The following is a 21,144-nucleotide window of genomic DNA, read 5'->3' as shown; positions in this document are numbered from 1 at the left end:
TAGTCTCTAGTGTAGTTAAAATTATTTCAGCAGTGAGAAAAGGGATCAGAATGACTTTTTCTTTCCAGGATATTCTTTTGCTTTCTTCTAACATGACAGAATACCTACAGAGCAACACACTGCCACGGCTGCAATAGAGAAACCTGCTGCTCTCATGACATGCCGGAGTGACAGTGGTACTGATGGGAGGACCGTAGCCCATCCCTGTCTCTGCTTCACCTCACGTGGTCAGCCCTTACTTATAGTTTAGTTTTTTCATCTCTAGATGTCATATCACACTGCACAGGACAAAATGCCTCCTGCCCAAACATGCACAAACAGCTAGTTAGTACATCTGTTGGTCTGTACCTGTATACATATTACAGACAATCAAGTGGCATCTTGGTTGGAAGCTGGTGCCACCCTACACCTCCAGTCCCATCCACCCACTTTTGAGTGATGCCAGGACCTCTCATGTGGCATGACTCCATTTGTCCAAGTACACAGGAAGATAAAATCCTGCAATAATCCTTGTTCACACCCCAAACTAAGCTGGATCAGGTACATGTTGTGCACTTGTAGAAGGACAGCCCATTTGTACAGATGAACACTCTTTCTGTGTATGTTTGTGTACAGTCCAGACAGGCAATAAAATGACACCTAGGCTCTCTGTGAATTTTACTCAGACTCAATAGTTTTGCAGACTACCAGTGTACTAACAGGCTTCTGCTGATCTGAACACAACTAAGGAACTATCATGATTGCTTGTAAGTCAGTGGAATGATCCCCAATGTCATGTATTATTAAAAGTTTCATAGTATTACAGCATGATTTTCAAAGGAGATGAGAAGTCTAGAATCCTCCTGAAGGTCCAGGGGGCTACTAAGGTTCGTCTCCTTTGAAAATCAAGTAATAGGAAACAGCATTTTTAAAGTTTAGATATTTGATATAAATGAAAACAGTGTCTATGCTCAAAAAAACCAAATACAGAAAGTGGAAACTGTTTAACAAGTAGGACCATTGCAGCAGTTTCTGTATGGTTAGATTATCAGCCATAAATGGCACTTGAAATGTGAATTAACTTTTCTAAGAGCCTCAGTATATAGCTATTTTACTAAACACCGTGGAAGCTCAAAGGTGACAGGCATGATGGAAAGTATGGCTCTTGATTTTCAAACAGCAGCAAATGAACAATATGTTAGAAGATCTCACCATCTGCTATACACTATTTGCAGTGATTGTGTTTAATTTTACAGGTAGGCTGCTGGAAAAGAAACCGAAATCTACAAAAGAAACCAAATCTACATTTCCAGTACATCATAACATGCAGCTTTTTGAGATTCTGTTTTTTAAATATTGCTTTATAAAATTATAAGAGTTTTATTTTTTACCCAAAATGTTGAGATCTACTTTTCCATATTATCTAACACTTGTAACTGTTAATGATAAACTGACATATATAGCAAAAATCCTGCCAGGAATTCACATCATGCATTGTATTTTCTTAGTGTGCAATAGGAAATCTGTTTTTACAGACTAATGCAAACAAGGCAGGACTTTGTACAGCACACAATGAAGATCAATGTCCAACAGCTATTCCATCACTGCTTCCTCCCAAATAGCCCAATATGCGAGGCTACTGCGATACATCTGTGAATGCTGGAAGGGATGAACAGCAACCTTTGATTGCTGACTGATAAAGGAGATCTGAAACATTATAGTATAGCTCACGCAGAATTCAGGCTGGCTTTCTGAATTTAGCTGTTCTGATAAAAAGAAAGTATTTCCTAAATTCAAAGTTCAGGATGCAAAGGGAAAAAAAAAATCTGTTAAATATGGATGTGCAGCTTCACACCTGTGGAAAGAGCCAAGAATTTTAATAATACTTGATTTTCTGTTCCATCAGTTCTTTCAAGTGTTTTTAGATTAAGAAAAGGGCAAAAGTATTTGAAACACAAATTTGGATTATAAACAAATGTCAGATTTATTCAACTGTTTATATATCATACATGTTTCTATCCTAAGGAAACAGAGGGAATCCAGCCAGCCCCTCAAGCTTCTCATGTCATTGCCATTTCTTTTGCAAGACACTAAGTACTTTAGAGCCCTTAGAGGACTACAGAAAAATTCTGTCAGGTCACAAACTGCTCATACTCCATTTGTAATCACTTCAGTGCTTTCCACACCCATTCACTTTGTGACCATAGATGTCTATTGCACATCACTAGATCCCTACTGACACTGCCTAAATAATTTTTACTGAGTTGGTCCAATTTTGTCATTATGACACGCATAACTCTGCAACATGTCATTTTTCACTGAAACAGTTTGGACCACTAGGTTGCACAAGCAAAAGAAAACACTAGAAGACAGTATGGGATCTGACCATTAGACTCGGTATTCCTAAACACAGCTAAGAACATTGGTAATATTACAGATTATAATGTAGTGAAACTTCTGAAGATGTCTGAGGCACGGAGGAGGGATTCTTAATAAGGTTTCCTAAGAAGGTAGAATGGAATTTTCCTCTACAGGGTCAAGCAATCTCAAAGCATCCTTTGGAGAACCTTTGGGATAATCTGACATCAGTGCTGCAATATAATAGTGATATGGATTATTTAAAGTAGTATGTATAATGATGTTGAGTGAGATTGCTCTCTGACCAGTTTTTCTTACCCTTGGGTAATCCTTCCCTTTAAGTTTCATCCAAGTACAGTTTTGCTTTTCACTCTGAAAGTAAATATATTTATCCCCTCTAGTCATCTCCTTAAAACTCACATCTCTAGACTGACTTTCTCCACAATAAAGGCTGCAGATCCCATATCCTAGGAAAGGGCTAACAGCTTGTTCTCACTGGGGTGAAATGTATTTTTATTATTATTTACATTACAGTGATACACATGACAGGTAGTTCAGAAATGGGACATTATACGCTCTTTACGTTATCATTCAGGTACCCCATAGATTTTCCCATACTAACCCAGCAGAAGGTTTACCCTCCTCTGTTTCCCAGTGCCAATATTTTTCTAGTGGCAAGGTAACACAGGTGAAATAGAGGGAAAAGTCCAGAGTCTAATAATGTGAAGAAAAAGTCCTGTGTTTCCAAGAGCAATTTAATTCTATGGGAAAATACAGCTGCTTTGGTACATTATAAAACATTGTTCTGAGCAGGTTCCTCAGAGAGCTGTAGGCAGCATTTTGCAGCTGCTCCTCAACACCTCACTAGATAATACAGTACATAAATTTGATTGCACTTGATTATGCCCCAGTTTGGCAGCTGCACAAGCATAAGAACAGAATGACTGGTATTTAGGAATGAATGACCAGAGGGAATAGTTTAACTCATACATAGCAGAAAAGACCAAGCCAAAAGTGACCAGAAGCTTATGTTATCTATCCTTTCCCATTCAGTCTTCAGTTAAATTACGTGAATTTGTCAAGACAACATAGAAAGTATCTCTCAGTACCAGGAATGGATTAGAAGAAATAGTACTGCACATATTGTCATTCACATAAACCAGTATTATTGAGTGAATTAATTTTGGCTGTCCTCTTGGTTTAAATTTAATGATAAATAAAAAAGATAGATTTCATAGCCTTTTAGAGATCTGCATTTTCCTTCTGTATAGACATAATATTGACCATATCAAGCACTGACTTATAATCATGGTAGAAGATTTAGATTGTAAATTTCACTACTGGCCTCTAAGTGTTTGTGTCAAATTTTTCATCCCTAACAAATTGTAAGCTTAAATAGTAAAACAGACAAATAATCTCCAGTCTGTGGTCTATTACCAGGTCCAGCTACAGCTGACAGCAAGCAAAACTGCACAACACAATTTACCCAAGCCTAATGGTCTGTCTCACGGCGTGTTTTTAACCAAACCCTAAATTCCCAAAGACTATACTGTGAAGTTAGGGTATACTGTTGCTGTGAAGTTAGGGTATGTCTGCACAGACAACTGCAGACAGACATGAAATAGCTCTCCCTTCGCTCTGAGCTGCCAAGGCTGGTCTGGAAGCCATACAGACACATTAGTCCTTCACAGGCAAGCTTGGGCACAAAGCCATGCTAATGCGGCTATGCGGCTTCCGGCAAGGATCTGGCACCTGTCTGCCCAGTTTGGCTCGTGGGCTAAGTGAGTTCACATCTGCCTGCACCCAGAGCATCTCCACATACTCTTGCACAGTTTATACAGTTGTCAACTCTTCAAATGTAACTAATGAGTCCTGAGAGGCAAAATTTGGTATGGCACAGTACAGCTGGACAATGACAGAATTCCATTAAAACAGAATGAACAATATTTTTCATTAGTGGGATGTTAAAACACCAATGCATTCCCCAAATCAGAGAACTGTGGAAAAAAATGATATGGGGAAAAGGGTACTATAATGGAGTAGGTTCTAATTAAATACTAGGCTTTAACAGCATGAGTAAGAATGACCCACTCAGGAATCTGAGCAGAAGGATAAGGGATTACCGGAACTGATGGCATTATGGACAGGAATCCCCTTAAAGAAAGACAGTTCTATATTTAGCATATCGTATTTAATTCAGCAACAAAACCCCAATAGTAACAAATATTTTACTACCCCCAAATAAGCCTTCAAATAAATATAAAATTTTATTAGCATATACTTGCTTGTATCAGGCACAACATACTTAGTGGAACAAGCTTTATAATTTTTAAAAACACAGGTCAAATCATTTATTTCGATTTAACTATAAAGGGAACAATCTTTCTTTAACAGATTCTGTACATGGAAAAGGATCAAATCTCTGCTAAACATTGTTTCTTAATTGTCTAGAAAACAGTTAGTGGTAAATACATTAAAAATGTAATAATTATCCTAAGCTTAAACAAAACAAACTGCTTTTTCTAAAAAAAAAATTCACTGGGGTTACAAGCCTGTTAGACAGCTGAACAGTTCAATTCTGCCCTGACAACTTTTTCCCACAAGTAGTCTCAGTGCTTACTGCTAATCGTAGTCTTAGAAAACTGGGCCCTATGTCTATTACCAGATAAAAGCTTAATCATATAAATGAGGAGGGTGCTGAAATAAAGGCTGCAATATTCTATTACACATACAGGTAGACATATAAGACAAAGAGAACTCAATAGGTTCAGCTGGTGTAAACCCGTGCAACTCTGGCTTTAGCCTACTTTTCTGAAGAAGCAAGGCTTATGCAGTCAAACTCTGTGTGTGTGAGAGCCCTTACTAATAACATTATAATTCATTTTTCTCTCAAATTACACAGAGGGGATGGAAGGCCCTTCCATAAATAAAGATAAAGAGAGAATTAGGTTCCTGTAAGGTCTGTGAAACTATATGTCTGAATACAGGAAAGAAATAATCTGTGCGCTTCTAGTATTATCTCAAAATAACAACCAGGGGCTTGCAAGCCCTGCCTCTTCTCCAACCTGCCTTACAGATCTGCAGCACACACATTTTGCAATTATCTTTGAAGACACCGGAGGTCTGGTGCACATGGCGGTTCTGCCTGCCCAGAGCTCTGCAGCATGCTGGGAGCCAGACCTCCTCTCCACTGCGGGCTCACTGGCACCTCTGCATTTTGAACAGAGAGTTGAATTTCCTTTCTGGGGTAAATGCCACGGTGTAAGCCCTCTGCCTACCAAAAGGAACCCATGCCAAAAAAGAAGCATTATAAATGCCTCAGCAGTGGTAAATTTTTGAGTCGGAGTTTGCAGCTTCTTCAAAACATCAGCCGCAATAAGATACGAAGTTGTAAAACAGATCAGGTTTCAGTAATGGCCTCCCCAGAAAACTTAAGTCAATGCAATTACGCTTACTGAAGATGAAGTTTCTGACCCACTGGAAGCTGATCAGTACAACACTGGTAACCTGAGATGAAGACAATGGGGCAGGGAACAGGCACAAGGACAAAGATGCTCCGAAGGGAGGTGACAGCGTGTGAGTTACGGCACAGCACCTGCCAGCATGGCTGGCCTGTGCTCGAGCCAGCGCCCATGGCCGGCACTGCTGGCACAGACAGGATTTGGTCAGAGGGTTTATATTATCATTAGCAAATGTGAGAAGATATTAATGGGAAAGTTGAGTGTTTGTTCCTCTCACAGTTTTTTGCTTCATGCACAGCACAAAGACATTGACAATTAGATTTGTTTATTTCAAGCATTTAAGAAGTTGAGAAACTAAAGCGATGCACAGGTACCTCTGCCAATTGACTTGGGGGGGGGGGGCCGGGAAGAGTTCATAATTAACCATTCCGAAAAAGAGTAGATATTTTATAATTATAACTATTAGAAAACGCCTCGGATGAACGGCCTCCCAAACGCGCAGGTCCTCCCTGCGCTGGGGTGACTGAACACCCGCAGCAACTCTTAGTTCCTCCGTCTTCTAGACAGAGCCACCTCCTGGCTAGAGGGTGTAATACAGAATGAGCCTCCACACGCCGGGAAATGCATTCCATGGAAGGAAAGATGGTTTCACAAACTTGAGCACCTTGGGCCAGCTGATCAGCGGATGTCTGTCTGAATGCCTGGACCCATGTTTTTTTAAACATATCAGAGCAGGATGCACTAAGATTCACCTCTGTCACTGCCATGTATGTGTGTGCCTGTTTGAAAACCGGAGATATGTGCTGAAACCTTTTGCAATACAAAAAAATATATTATTTACATTGCAGTTGTCATATGAGGATCAAGGCCTCTGTCCCAAAGAGAATCAGGGAACTTCAGATCTCCTGCAGTCGATCTTTCAGGCTTCTTGAGAAGATCCCCTTGTCCAACTGCAGTAAGAGCTCAGGCAGAGAGTCTAAGTGTGTAACTATTATTTCAGATTTGATTCCTATTCTCTCCAAGCTCTCTTAATATTCCCATTCCTAGGTTTAAAATTAGTATCTTATGTTTATACATAAATAAGTGCTGTACATCTGGTAAATGCAGGGTCTAAAATTTGATCTTGTAACACTCCCCTACTGAGTATTCCTAGGGCAGATACAAACCGTCAGACTATTTGTTATCATTTCTTTCTTTATGTTGCTAATAGAAGCAGCATCCTTTGTTATGTGGGTACCTGTTCTCACCACTGAGAAGAGCAAACTCTATACACAAGGCACTTAGTTGATACTAATAGGTATGAACAGGGCTAAATCTCAGGCAAAGGATGGGGGAAATCAATATATACTTCTTTTAGAGCCATTGTATGATGCTATGAAGCTTGTTTATGTAACCAGATAACTGAAATAGTATCAACCCCCATCCTTCATGAAGGTCCACATCACAACAAAAGCAAAAGCTCATGAAGGGCTCAAACTGGAAGGCTAGTTTTACTGGTGGTTGTTTTTCCAATATTTTTCTGTCTGTGGGAAAACAAAAAGTAATAGGTGATAGGAGATATCAGAAACAGGTACAGGAGCTCTGGTATTCAGCACTTCCAAGTGCTGGGACAGAGCTGGGTAAGACAAGGAACTGTACATTGAAGACAGTCTCCTGTTGTTCGACTGACTTCTTCTGCATTCAAGGAACTTTTAAAATAAACACAGTTCAATCAGAGACACCTGACATATCATCAGTTTCTCCTTCCTAATGGATACAATCTGCAAAGTTCCTGTTTTAACTCTCTATCAGGTCAAAAGAGGGATAGTACAAATTTTCAGCCACTTCTGTTTAAGGCTGGATTTCTGCTAGTGACCTATAAGTGCAAGATTTTCTAGTCTATTATCAGTCTTCTGAGCCACACACTTGCCACCTTTTACTTCTGCCACAACCCTTTAAGATAAACTCTGGACTTGGAGACAGTGTATTTTGCACTGAGTGCCACTTTTAACCCTCCTTTCTCACCTTCCCTTGTCTTTACAAGTATTTTTTTTACTTGTTAGTTCAAGAAAAAACTTGCATTAACTTCGACTAGGAGAGTAAAATTAGAGCTTGGTGCTGTACCCCTGGCTGTTGTAAACAATAATACAGAGTAATTTAGAAGATAATTTAAATGTCATTGCTCCCACAGGACAGGCTGAGACTATTCCCAATCCACAAAGAAATTTAGTTTAAATGTGTATGCAGACTGGTAAAAACACAGAGCACTGGTTTACTCATTTTATGAAATATATGTGTGGGAAATACTGTGCTTGTGAAAAAAAAAAAAAAAAGGACTGTACAAGAATGTAAGTATATCTGGAGTATTTTTGGTTGCAAAAACCTGAAATTTCAGTATGCAATAGCAAGTGATGGTTAGTTTGTTGTACAGGGAAATAGACTCATGCTGTTTTACAATGAGAGCTAATCCCTTGAAGATCTGTAAAGTTTCTTCTCTTTTTTTCTCAGAGGATGGAGTCCATCAGTTCTAACTGTGCAGCTCAGAGATTCACTCCTGACACATCTGTAGGTAACCTAGAGCTATCACAGGCTGTGTCAGAGCAGCTCTTCCCCACTGTGCTGCTTCTCCTCCTGGCATCTCTAAAAACTAGGGGATTTAAAGAACTACATATTTTAGGGAAGGGCATCTGACTCTGCTCCAACCCTTTTCTGTCCTTACTATGTCACTTTGTCATGTGAGATTCTTATTGTCCTTGGAAAACTCTCCTTTCACTTCTCAAAAACAACCTAACATATTTTGTCTTGATGTTCTCTAGCTGCATGGGACAGAACCAGGTATGAATCTATGGTCATACTATGGCCAGTTCTAGGCACACAAGCACCATGAATCAGCTTCACTCTGTGAAAAACCATGAGAAGGTAGATGTAAAGGTAGATGATTTAAAAATAAAATTAGTGCTGAGTTGTGTTTATTTTAAGCAACTCTCAGCGATCTGAAGCCTAGAAACTTATCTTTTTCTTAAAATGGAAGGTGAGGTTTTGGCATATGTATTCAGTTCTAGAAGCTGAGGCTTCAAGGAAAGGCACCAAAGAGTGCAAGATTTTTTTTCTCAGATCTGGTTAGGTAAAGTTAGCTTTGTTACTCTCCATCTCTCCTTAGCTCTTCTCTCAGTGTTAGGCTGAGAGCTTTTGGCCATCCAACTGGTATTTGTGATTGTAGTCAGTTGGAAGACAAGACAAATTTAGAGGACAGAAAAAGCTATCCTAAATTATGCCCGCCCACTGCAAAGGCAGCTACCATGCACCATCCCTCAGTGCCAGGATCTAGATCATTAATCCTGCCACCAATAAGTGGCACCACTAAAGGTTCTGCCTTTAATGTACTAAGAAATCACTTTCACTTCCAGCTGAAGCCAGGCATATATTATTAGTTCACTGGGGACACATTGGGTTTTTTTCAATATTCATCATACTACAGCACATTCCGCAAAATACTGCATAAGACTATAAATTAACTGTGCTTTTTCATCTTATTTGTATGGTGTATTATTTCAATTGTTTAGATTTAAGGTAGGCTTTTTGATAAGGTGTGTTATTCCATGTATTTCACTTCTAGTTAGCTTGAGGGAAAAAGTCCTCCCATTACAAGGAAAGAAGAAAACATAAATTAAAAAAAAAGCATGAGTTTTTAAGAAAATAATACCTGTATGAGGTATTGCATAAATGTTCCTATTGATTAAAAAATATGTTCATAGCTCCTCTATAAATATGAATGTACAGAACTCAGTAAGGGTCCTGGCACTTTGACATTAATTCAGTTAAACCCAAAATAGTGGTGATGACATGGCTCATGTAAGAAACTTCAAAAGTTATTGGAACAATCATTGTCCTCACTTACCTTGAGACAACCAGTGGGAGAATCAACATTTTCAGCATCCTCATCAGTAACTCACCAGGAAACTGGAAATAACTAATTTCCTAGAAATACATGGAGAGATGCTTATTGTTTTGAGATAAAGACTATCTGTCTTGAGTCCTGCTAGAGCTGTGGATCTGATAACATTGGTAAAATCTGCAGCTTTGGTATATAAGGTGGCAAAGATAGTAGGCTTTAAAAGATCATTTTAACATTAATTAGATTGTGTATTGTGTTGTAATTCAACAAAACCACACTACATTGTTCGTTCCTTTACAAAGGAAGAAAAAAATGAAATCTGCTGTCTCTTGGGCACTACTGTTAATAGGTTGCCCTGAATAATCTCTTCATTCTGCATTTTGTGTGTTTTGCTAGATGTGTATGAAGCTACTGCTTGGACATGAAAGATCTTCAGACTGCAGTTAGCAGTAGCAGAACAAAGAATTGTTTTAGTTTAGTCACATTTACTAAATGCTGTATTTTTTAACTGAGATTCATATTTTGTGCTCAAACAATGCATTCAGCAATACATGTTGCCCTCTCTATTCTGTCTAATACAGCGGAAAGAAATGAGTGCCTGTGAAGAGCTTAGTTGAAGTATGCTGGAGGAGAAATCCCCAAGTGACTTTAATAACATGGTCTGTTAATGATGGGAAATCTCAAATTTATTAATACAAAATACCATTGGTGTACTATAAACATCTGTACCTCTGTGCATCTGATGATGAAAAATATTCCCAGTGTTTTCTTTAGACGTACATGTTCCAAAGTAATATAAAGTCCAATGAATATATTGCACTACCAGTTTTTAACAGGTCTGTATTAGATGCTACATTTCATCTAGCTTAAACACCCACTATTATTATCCATACTTGCAACATTATAATATGCTTATGCTAGATTTACTAGGTGTCTTAAAGACCAGAACCCTTTGCAAACGTATTGTTTGAGAATGTGTGGAAAGACCCAGTGTAGATTAACAAACAAATGAAATGAAACAAATTTAACAAACACACATACGTGCTTTTTATCTTCCAAACTCCATCCTTACGTTCCGCAAGTTGCTATGTCTTTTGTTATGTAAGTATGATATTTTCTCCATAGTGATACACTGCCATGCCACACATACCTGCTGGGAGAGCCGTCTCGTCCTCAGGAAGAATCCAAGAAGACAGCCAATGGTGACCGACAACACCGAGAGAATGAGCAAACCATTTCTTTTACAAACATCCTTGATCCGAGCGAGGATTGCATCAAAAGCCACTGCCATGCTGCCCTCCGTGCTCTTTGGAGAAGAATCAGCATCCCATGGAGAGAGAATTCACTTGCTCCTCTTGTTCGGGTGGACAGATCTAGCTCTGTATAGATCAGATCAAAGCACTTCCAGTTCTGCTTAGCTGACCTACAAGGTCACCCCTCTGCCAATAGCCACCAAGCAAGCAGCTGGCATTATTGTTCCAAATTAATACCAACAATCCTATTATCGACTACATCATTAAGAGCCTGGAAGAAGATTAGGGGGCTCTGGAAAATTAGAACAGAATGCAGTAGTATTTCTAAAACAAGACTGGTTCAAAACAAAGTGACACTCCTAGGAGAAAGACGGTGTTTGGGTGCACTCCTCGGTCTCCCCCGTTTGGGGTCTGGATATCCATACCTCAAAAGGGAACAGTGCGAGTCACACATTCAAATGGGTAAAAGTAACGTTGCTGCAGTTTTTCTAAAGGGCAGAGCAGGTAATATTTTGAACTGGACTATCACAACAGGGCAAGCTAGGTGAAACTGAACTTCATTAATTAAAGCAGGCTTGGGTTTTTTGTTTTCATGGTGAAAAAAGGCTGACTGAGTAGCATAAGAGACGTGCATCGAACAGAAAATAGCTGTATACTGAAACACGCAAGGACACCTTCTGGCATTTGGCATTTATTATCTTGGAAGTGAAATGATTTCACTTTTTCTCCAACTACTATGTTGATTAGAGTAGGGCCAATTTACTTTCAGAGGATTATCAGACTAAGCCACAGGGATTGCTTTCCTTTCCTTTGCCGTGTCTGCATTCAATCCCAACACTGATTTTTATGCTAGTGAATATCCGATAAAAATACACCACCATAACTGTTCACCATACCATGCTTTCTTACCCAAACATTTCTGTAGTTTCTGGTTTATTCTAAGATTATTCAGTGTTTCAATGGAAAATATTCCATACAGTAAAACAAAATTGTGTGCTTACAATATTACATTTTATAGTGTAATACAGTATTGGTATGTTTATGTATGCTCACCTACATTATGAGTAAAAAAGCTCATGAGAGATTGAACTGTTCTCTTTGGAGGCAGGACCTGAATGCTTTAAGACATATGGATACACACCATAAAAAAAAAAAAAGAGAGAAAAAATATGTGGAGTCTATATGCTGAACAAGAATGCTGTCAAAACAAGAGGATCACAGAAAATGTTATTAATGCATATGTAGAAGAGGACTGAACTAATGTTGCACTGTCCCACTCCAGACATTTTCAAATACCAGCTAACTTTGCTACCTCGATAGCATGCATCGAGTACACTTTCCAAAGGAAATAATAATAAAAAAATGCTTAATGAAATCACGTCGACCACCACGCTAGCTGCAACCCTCACTTTTGCAGCTGGGACTTTTCACCCGGGACGGCCGCGCAGGTCAGAGGAGCCGGCGCCGCCCGGGGCCCGCCCGGGCAGGAGAAGGCTCGGGGGAACCTCTCCGTGCCGCGGGGCCTGGCCACCATTTGCCCGAGCCCCCTGCCCGCCTCTTCCCCGGGCGGCTTTCGGGGAACAAGCGCGAAGGGAGCGGCGCGGGCGGCGCCTCACGGCCTCTGACGCGGGCATCATGGCGGCGCGGCAGCTGCTGCGGCGGGCGGCGGCGGCGCGCTGGCGGCGGGGCTACAGCAGCGCGGGCGCTGCCGAGTACCTGCACCGCAGCATCGTGCCCACCATGCACTACCAGAAGAGCCTGCCCAGGTACGACGGGCCGCTGCTCCGCTCCCTGGTGCGCCCGCCGGGTCCCCTGCCCTCCGGGACCGCCCGTCCCTCGGCTTCCTGAGGCGCCGCCGGGCGGGGGCCGGGGCAAGGCCTGGAGTGAGCGTCCTCCGGGGAGCGAGCGGCGCTGCCAGCGCCGGCGCGGTCGCTGAGGGCACCCGGCGGGCCGGGCTCCGGGGGGACGCGGGCAGAGGTCGGTGGCGGCGGCAGGTGGCCGTGTGGGGCCGGCGGCCCTGAGGTGTCCGCGGTGAGGAGAGAGGAGAGAAAATGCCCTCCCTCCCGTTTCTGTATAGCCACGCTCGGGGTGTGTTACTCTCTTCTTGTTGTATGTGCTCTTCCTACATCACAGTGGAGAGGAATGATTTTATTTTTTAAAGCATAAATATGACTATAGGCCTACTGCTGAAACATCCCTTCAGGTTGCAAAGTAACCTCCGTGAGTGTAGTAGGATTATTTTATAGTAAGAAGAGCATTTTCATGTTTAGGCTGAGAGGAAGATGACAAAGATACTGATTAGGAAATTTGCAAGAAAGAGTAGACGCTCAGCACCCAGCAGTGAGGGGAAGTCCTGATGCCAGGTGTGGGTACTGCACTAAACCTTCTTTCTATACAGCTGCTTCTCCTTGCAATGGTTCACGTCATTGTATTCCCTGTAAGGTATTAAGACCCCTCACTGCAATACCTTTGTAACAAGATTTGTCCAGTTGGTTTTCTACCTTGTTTTCCAAGAACCTTATGCTGTGATGACATATGTCCATCTATTCCCTTTCTTCTCTTCCACAAGAAACTTTTGAGCCCTTTGGATAATATGGGGTATAAGGAAGGATAGGGAAGAGAGGAGGCAAAGAAAGACTGCTGTGTAAGAAACTCAGGCTTCATTAGTACCATTGCTCATAAAGCACATGTCTCTCTGTTCCCCTTCCTTCAGACTGCCGGTTCCCAAACTAGAAGATACAATTAGGAGATATTTGAATGCCCAGAAACCACTTTTAAATGATGACCAATTCAGGTATGGACAAACAAGATATGCGTATTGCAGTATCATGTGCTGCTTCAAAGCCAAGTGTTGCATATAAAAAATATGACTTGTAACAGCATTTTGACTGTTCTTGATTGCTGTAGGAAAACTGAAGAACTTGCTCATCACTTTGAAAAAGGAATTGGAAGAGAGCTGCACGAGCAACTGGTTGCTCAAGACAATCAGAACAAGCATACTAGTTACATCACAGGTATGTTGGCCTACTGGATATAGAAGGAGTCTGTAGGTCGTCATGCTTGATAACAGACAGCTCATAATGCTACAAATGAAACAGGCTCAAGCTTAAGTTCTGTACTCCATAAACTTGGAATAACATGCTGTGAATACTACCTGTGACTGTATTTGAGCAAATTCTGAGCCTCTGGTGGAGAGAAGAATGCCCATCATCTATCTTGTATATACCAGAATTCCGGACAGATGGATATTGGAGAAATGGTATTTTCTCATGAGTTACCGTATTTAAATTTGAGTTTACAGGGTTTATCTTTTTTCTTTTTTCATTTTTGTCTATTTATGTTTAGGTTAGTAGAGGAGCTTAACTGGTAACTCCCTTAAGGAAACAAAAGCAATCATTTTCAAATAATTCCAAGTTATTTTGCAAGAAAACTGAACTCTGAGGAGGGGTCAGAGAATATGACTAAGCTTTGGGAGGCAAAATTGGTCAGTGCTCTGGGCTTAAAACCCCCCAAAACTACAAAACCATATTATTTTAAAGAGCAAAAGAAAAGGAGTGACAGAAAGAGGAAGGTAAGAATAAAGAAAAACAAATTAAGAGAGGGAGAGTATGCATATAGGTTTTTTGATTATTCTTCCTTATTATTGCTTCCACTGACTTCCAAATACAAGTGTCTGCTTATGAAAGTATTGGATAGCAACAGAGGTGGAAAATACCTTTGGAAGTAGAAGTTTGCATGTTGCCCAGCGAATGCAATTCTATCCTTGCTATCTGTTGAGACTACCTGTAAGGGTGTTAGCTACCACAAATTCTGTAGAGAATACCAGATTATTTCACAAAAGCTGCTGTTTGGTTTGTTGTCTTTTACTTTCCATTCACTTTGAACAAATCTGGGGTTTTAACTGGTGGCTTTATGGTGTTTGTCAACACTAACCAGCATGCTGCTTTGTATCCGTGAACTGTGGGGTGTTTGTATTCCTTTTTGTTTAGTATTCTTTTTTAGGCCTCATGAAAGACCTGTTCCACTTGAAATTGGTTTCTGAAAGTACGTACAGTTGCCTCCACCCTGGACTTACAAGTCCAAGGTTAAAAGGCTATGTGATGACGATGGATGTGGTTTTAAAACGGTAGATGAATGCTAGTTACTCATCTGTGAGGACCTGGAATTAAAATTGTAACTTAAGTCCTTGAGTTACCTGTTGCCCTTCTTACAGCCCAGCTAGAAGGTTCTACTTGGGGCTGATCCAGGCTCGGAATAGTAATTTTTAATACATCAGCTGCCTTGAGAGGAAGTTGGTGTGCACTCGCTTCCATTGTCTGCATCCAGTCAGTGTGCAATACCAGAGCTTGCTGAGCGTGAAGTTGTTAATGATGATGAAAGAAAAACTACTTAAAAAATCCCTTCTCTGCCTATGCCCCCGGGATTTTCGTTTACTCATAGGCAGGCGTAAAGGCGTGACTGCTTTTTAGAGCTATGATTGATTCCCTTGGTTTTGGCAAGCACAAAACCTTTGGGTCACATTCATGCTTCTTGATATGCTGACAGACTGTCTAAAAGACCTGTGGGTATCAAATGTAATTCTGCTTTCCGAAGTCAGTTCTGGGCCTGGAAGAATAACCGTACGGTCCCCTCTAACCTCATCTTTTTCCCAGCTTCAGAGACCGATGGTAATGCATTGGTATCAAGAGTTTTGTCCTGTGCTGATCATTTTAGTGGATAGAAAGAGGAAGGAGGCGGAGATGTAAGACAGCAAATGTAAGATGGAGCAATGCTGCCAGGAGTGAGGGAAACACTGGATCAGAAATAAAGGTGGTTCTAAAGAGAAGCATGCCCTCAGTGACAGAGAGTTGCAGAAATTAATAGCTTAAGAGTAGGTAAAGGCATGCTCCACTCCAAATATGAGGTGTGCACCAAAATATAGTGCTGGGGAGCTGCATTGTATGTCGCGGGAGTTATAGTTTAGCACTGACCATGTACAAAACATGGAAATTGGCCCTCGTTGCTGATGACATTGACACTCTTGTATGGATTGCTCCAAATATAGTGTTTTTACAATTAGGCAACAGTACCTTTCTTCATAATTGGAGGTTGGGAGCATCCTTGGGGAAATTACTGGGTATGTTTGTCTTGTTTGTATGCACTTCAAGAGGCGTTTATTCATGATCACTGTTGGAGGCAGGATATTGACTACATGAACCTCTGGTCTGACTCAGTAAGCTGCTTTTATCTTCTGACGTATTTTTCAACTCTCCATTTTCAGGTCCCTGGTTTGACATGTACCTAAAAGCACGTGAACCTGTTGTTTTGAATTTTAATGCATTTATGTCTTTTAATCCTGATCCGAAATCTGAATATAACGATCAGCTCATACGAGCTACGAACATGACTGTTTCTGCTATACGTTTTATGAAGACCTTCAGGGCTGGTTATCTTGAACCAGAGGTTTTTCACCTCAATCCGGAAAAAAGTGACACTCAGATCTTTAAAAAAATTATCCGATTTGTGCCTTCTTCACTTTCTTGGTTTGGTGCCTACATGGTCAATGCATACCCCCTAGATATGTCTCAGTACTTCAGGCTTTTCAATTCTACACGGCTGCCTAAACTCAACAGAGATGAGCTTTATACAGATGAAAAGGCAAAACATTTACTGGTACTGAGAAATGGGAATTTTTATGTATTTGATGTTATTGATAGAGATGGAAATATGCTGAAACCTTCAGAAATACAAGCACACTTGAAATACATCCTTAGCGACAACAGTCCAGCCCCGGCCTTCCCTCTTGGCTACCTCTCCAGTGAAAACCGAGATACATGGGCATTGCTGAGAAAGAATCTACTGGATAATGGCAATGAAGAAGCTCTTCAAAAAGTAGACTCTGCTGTGTTTTGTTTAAGTTTAGATGATTTTCCCATTAAAGACTTTGTGCACTTGTCCCACACTATGTTGCACGGAGATGGTGCTAACCGCTGGTATGACAAATCCTTTAATCTTATCATAACTAAGGATGGCACTGCAGGAATTAATTTTGAACATTCCTGGGGAGATGGTGTGGCTGTGCTCAGGTTCCAGAATGAGGTTTTTAAAGATAGCACCAAGGCACCAGCCATCAGCCCCCAGTCCCAGCCCGCTTCAGTAGACTCTTCTAGAGTGGTACAGAAACTTGACTTCAAGCTGAATGATGCCTTAAAAGCAGGAATTACCAAAGCCAAGCAGAAATTTGATGCCAGCGTAGAAGCACTATCTGTTAATATGATTCAGTTCCATGAAGGGGGCAAGGACCTCCTAAAGCAGAAGAAGGTAAGTCCAGATGCTGTGGCTCAGCTTGCCTTCCAGATGGCTTTCCTTCGACAATACAATCAGACTGTTGCTACATATGAGTCTTGTAGTACTGCAGCTTTCAAACATGGTCGTACAGAAACGATACGTCCTGCCTCTATCCATACAAAGAAGTGTTCGGAAGCTTTTGTCAGGGAACTGTCCAAACATAGCACAGAAGAGCTTCAGAAGTTGATAGTGGAGTGCTCAAAATACCATGGCCGTTTGACAAAAGAAGCTGCTATGGGTAAGTATATATCAAACACTCTTGCTTTTGCACTAAAATGTCTATTAAGGTTGCTGTAAACATTTACTTCACAACTAAATAATTTAATTTTGATGGAGGTCTAATGTTAATGTAAACTTGACAAAAACGGTAGCAGAAGGCTGCAGTTTAAAATGCGTTCTCTAAGACTCATTTCTTGATGGAGGAGAGTGCCTCGGTGCTTCCCACATCACTGTTAACGTGTTGAGAACACATGTTAATGTGGTTTTTATACTTATTTTTTATCCTTATAGCAGATGGGCTATTTGAAGATTTGATAAATACTTAGTACATGTTGTACTCCCCAAGGCAACCAAGAACTTTGGCTTTATGTCGGAGGAGTTACTGTCTTATCCCTGCAGGGGATAAAGGCTTTAACAACTTCCAGATCAAACTGATTATTTGGCTGTGCTACTCCTGGTATTTTTCTAAATGCTTTCTTTTGAATTGTCCTTCCCAGAAGCATAACTTGTTGCATCGTTTCAGTAAAATTGACTGTTGAACATTACCCCATAGAGTCTAAAATTTGCTTCCTTTTGTTGATGCAAGATCCTCTTCCTCTTCAGATTCATAAATTTTAGGAAAGCCTTTCTCTGTTTGAAAACAACCTGGCTATGTTCAGATAAATAGTTAATCAAAGAATGCGATGTATTATTAAAATTGTCTGTTAACATTGCACTTTTGTTTACTGCCATGATTCCTGGTTGAGGCTAGCAGTAAAACAGCAAGCCCTCATTCCCTAGGATGTGTGCATTGAAAGTGCAGAATGTCTGGGTTCTGAAAAATTATTCTGGCTAACATGAAAATAAACCCCAGTTCTATAGACCTCCTCTTTTATGGCTGAAAACCAATGTGATGTCAAAATTATTGAGTTTACTTCTCAGAAAAATTAGTCACCTCTCTAATACTTGTTATTTTATTTTAACAGGTCAGGGATTTGACCGACATCTCTTTGGCTTGCGCTATTTAGCCCTATCCAAAGGTATTGCACTGCCTGATTTCTATCAAGACCAAGCCTATGCTCGGCTTAATCACAACATCATTTCTACAAGCACATTGGTTAGCCCAGCTGTGCAATTAGGAGGGTTTGGTCCAGTGGTGTCTGATGGCTTTGGAGTAGGATATCAGGTACATGATGATTGGGTAGGTTGTAATGTTTCCTCTTACCCAACTAGGAATGGTAAAGAATTCCTTCAGTGTATATACAAGTCACTAGAAGATATCTTTAATGTTTTAAAAGGCAAGAAAATCAGTAGTTAGACGTAAAAATGTTGGAACACTTTACACTTGCAGTACAAAATGCAGACTATGTCTAATTGGCATACTAATCAGCGTTCAACGTGACTGAAGCTGCCCAGCTTAATTGGCTTCATTTTTCTTCATTGAACTTGTATACTGTTAGATTCACTATGAAATTTGTATTTATTTTAAAGAAATCAAGTACAGACCTTGAATGCGTGTTTCAGGAAATACAAACATTCACAATGTCAAAATTAAGTAACAGATCCATCTGTTCCAACAGATCCACGTGTTCTTAAAACACATTATTTAAAATAAAAAGCATTGTTACCAAGTTTATGAACTTGGAACATCTGTGTTCCGAGTGTTCAGAGTGTTCAGGCAGACAACAGCACTGTGATACCACTCTTAAACTGTTTGATTAAAAAAAAAAAGTATGCAATAATATTAAGTAGGAAAGAGTGGTTACATTTGGACTCTTGCAGTAAGCTTGCTTACTAACTTGTCACACTTACTTTTCTCTTTAAACTTGAATCGATATTGGAACTGATTGTGCCTCAACTGCTTGAAGCCTTTCCACTGTAACAGCTTTCTGAGAAACAAAAAATGAAGTGGGAGGCTTTAAATAACCTGCAATCACCAACTGTGTTGTTAAAGTGACTGGAAAAGACTGTATTGTAATAAAGCTATCTATTAATAACCACAAAGTTCTTTTATTGCCATATCAAAATTATACACTGTGGGTATTCTCTTTACCAATAGCTCATGTTTCTTATAAAGGTTGAAAAGAATACTACTGAAAGCGTGCTGCAATGTTGGCTCTCCCCTTCCATACATGAAGTCTGTCCAATAATCTGCTTTTGTTTTGCTACGTCAACCTGTGCTCTTGTGCCTTAAAAAAGAAAAATCACTGAACTTTATCTTTTGGAGTTCTCTCTTTCCAAACGTCCTCTTACTGTGGAAAAGTAATCTCAACAGAATGTTTTCCTGTTTCCTCCTTGTTCTATCAGCTAGAACTTTTGATGTCATTTGTTGTAGTAAATGCCAGAGTTTTAGTGCCTAGAGCTGCGTCTTTAATGCGTTGGGGCTTGTTGCAGAAGTTCTAAAGACTAAGACTTACCAGAACTCTCTGAAGGGATTGCAGGAGAGCTTGAGCATAGACATCAATAAAACTTAGCGATGCTGTGAATGCAAGATGAAACTGATGCAGACAGTTCCTTGTGTGCTGTTTACAACTGGGACTCTGCCAGCTACAAAGTGGGTGGTAGCAAAAGGGGAAGAGGTGTTTGTCAGTCCAGAAGCCAAAGGTGCTCAAAGTTGCTGGGATTACAACACAGATGCCCTTTGCATGAGATACCCCTTTTTGCACAAAATTTGTTATGGTATGTATAATTTGAACTCCTCTGCCTTCTAAACTCTGATGTCTTCCACTCTGTTTTTTTTCTGGGAAGATGAGTCTTTCTCTGGAGCTGAACTGCTTGCTTCTGCCGCTCTGTGTAAAACTAATGCAGCTCATGTCTTTCAGCAGAGCCTACTGCGACCTTGACAACCAAATGTATTAGCAGAACATAAAGTCTGAGCATGTTGGTTGGATGTGATAGATGAAGTTCAGAGGCTCGGAAACCTGCTTGCCTTTACTCTTCCTTTGGATACCTTAGCTTCCAGGTTCTCCCAGTGTCTTTTTTTCTTTATCACAGTAAGTGTAAGCAATACCGTATCTTGAAGTTTGAACTACAAGTGCTAGGAAAGGGAGAGGCATGCTTTAAATATGTAAGCCCAACGGCTTATAAACTTTTCCTAGTCAGGGCTGTTTCCTCTGCAGCCTGCAATGTGCTGTTCTATTTTTCACTTGTAAGTTTTAAAATAATCCTTTTCTTTAAAACATACCATGATTGTTCTTGCTCATTTAAACAAAGAAACAAAGGTGATCATATAGGGGGATGAAGGAAATAATGTGTCAGGAAACAATAATCAGACCAAAAGCCTTTGAATGAAATTCACTAAAGAAGGTTTTGGGGGTTGTGTTTTTGGTTGGGTGTTTGTTTGTTTGTTTTTAAAAAAACATGAGAACAGCTGGCAAGATTGTGAGCACACTTGCCAAGAAGTAGAAAGTCTGTCTTTAACTAGAAACGAGTGAGGTTTACTTAATGACATACTCAGATTTTCAGAAGATAGAACAGCTATGTGTAAGTGTCAATAGCAGTCAAGCTTATTAAGTGTTCTCAGTAAACTCACCTCAGTGTCTTTACTTGAACTGGCAGAAAGCTATTAAAGATGTACCTTTTCGCTTGAATGGTTAACACAGTCCCTTTACTCATAGCCATTTCCTGATGATAGGAATGGTGAGTGAAAAGACCTTACTTGCTTATGTTAGAGAATCAAATGTGGGTTCTCCTT

The 21,144-nt window shown here is 40.3% G+C and overlaps 2 protein-coding genes across 3 annotated transcripts in view; one reads left to right on the top strand and one right to left on the bottom strand.

The window, feature by feature from the left end:
- SLC1A7 (solute carrier family 1 member 7) overlaps positions 1–11,031 on the bottom strand; it is a 56,357-nt gene extending 45,326 nt beyond the window's left edge. For both annotated transcript variants that reach the window (XM_072868405.1, XM_072868406.1), the window contains exons 1-2: positions 10,823–11,031; positions 9,676–9,755 (exon numbers count right to left, since the gene is read on the bottom strand). In XM_072868405.1, coding sequence (XP_072724506.1) covers positions 9,676–9,755; positions 10,823–10,963 — 221 coding nt within the window. In that variant the 5' untranslated portion in view covers positions 10,964–11,031. The remainder of the gene's footprint in view (positions 1–9,675; positions 9,756–10,822) is intronic.
- Positions 11,032–12,368: 1,337 nt separating this feature from the next.
- CPT2 (carnitine palmitoyltransferase 2) lies at positions 12,369–20,774 on the top strand. The gene is made up of 5 exons (XM_072867613.1): positions 12,369–12,691; positions 13,639–13,719; positions 13,833–13,939; positions 16,186–17,490; positions 18,437–20,774. The coding sequence occupies exons 1-5, from the start codon at positions 12,561–12,563 to the stop codon at positions 18,766–18,768; spliced, it is 1,956 nt and encodes a 651-aa protein (XP_072723714.1). The 5' UTR covers positions 12,369–12,560; the 3' UTR covers positions 18,769–20,774.
- The last annotated feature ends 370 nt before the right edge of the window (positions 20,775–21,144 follow it).

This window comes from Ciconia boyciana, chromosome 7 (assembly GCF_034638445.1).
Source record: "Ciconia boyciana chromosome 7, ASM3463844v1, whole genome shotgun sequence".
Lineage (NCBI taxonomy): Eukaryota > Metazoa > Chordata > Aves > Ciconiiformes > Ciconiidae > Ciconia > Ciconia boyciana.
This window is presented reverse-complemented; position numbering and strand designations above follow the sequence as displayed.

Excerpts from the sequence above, each read along its gene's own strand:
- CPT2 (XM_072867613.1), top strand. The coding sequence starts at position 12,561 with ATGGCGGCGCGGCAGCTGCTGCGGCGGGCGGCGGCGGCGCGCTGGCGG. Across the intron at positions 12,692-13,638 it reads TACCAGAAGAGCCTGCCCAG|ACTGCCGGTTCCCAAACTAG; the intron begins GTACGACGGGCC and ends CCCTTCCTTCAG. Across the intron at positions 17,491-18,436 it reads GACAAAAGAAGCTGCTATGG|GTCAGGGATTTGACCGACAT; the intron begins GTAAGTATATAT and ends TTATTTTAACAG.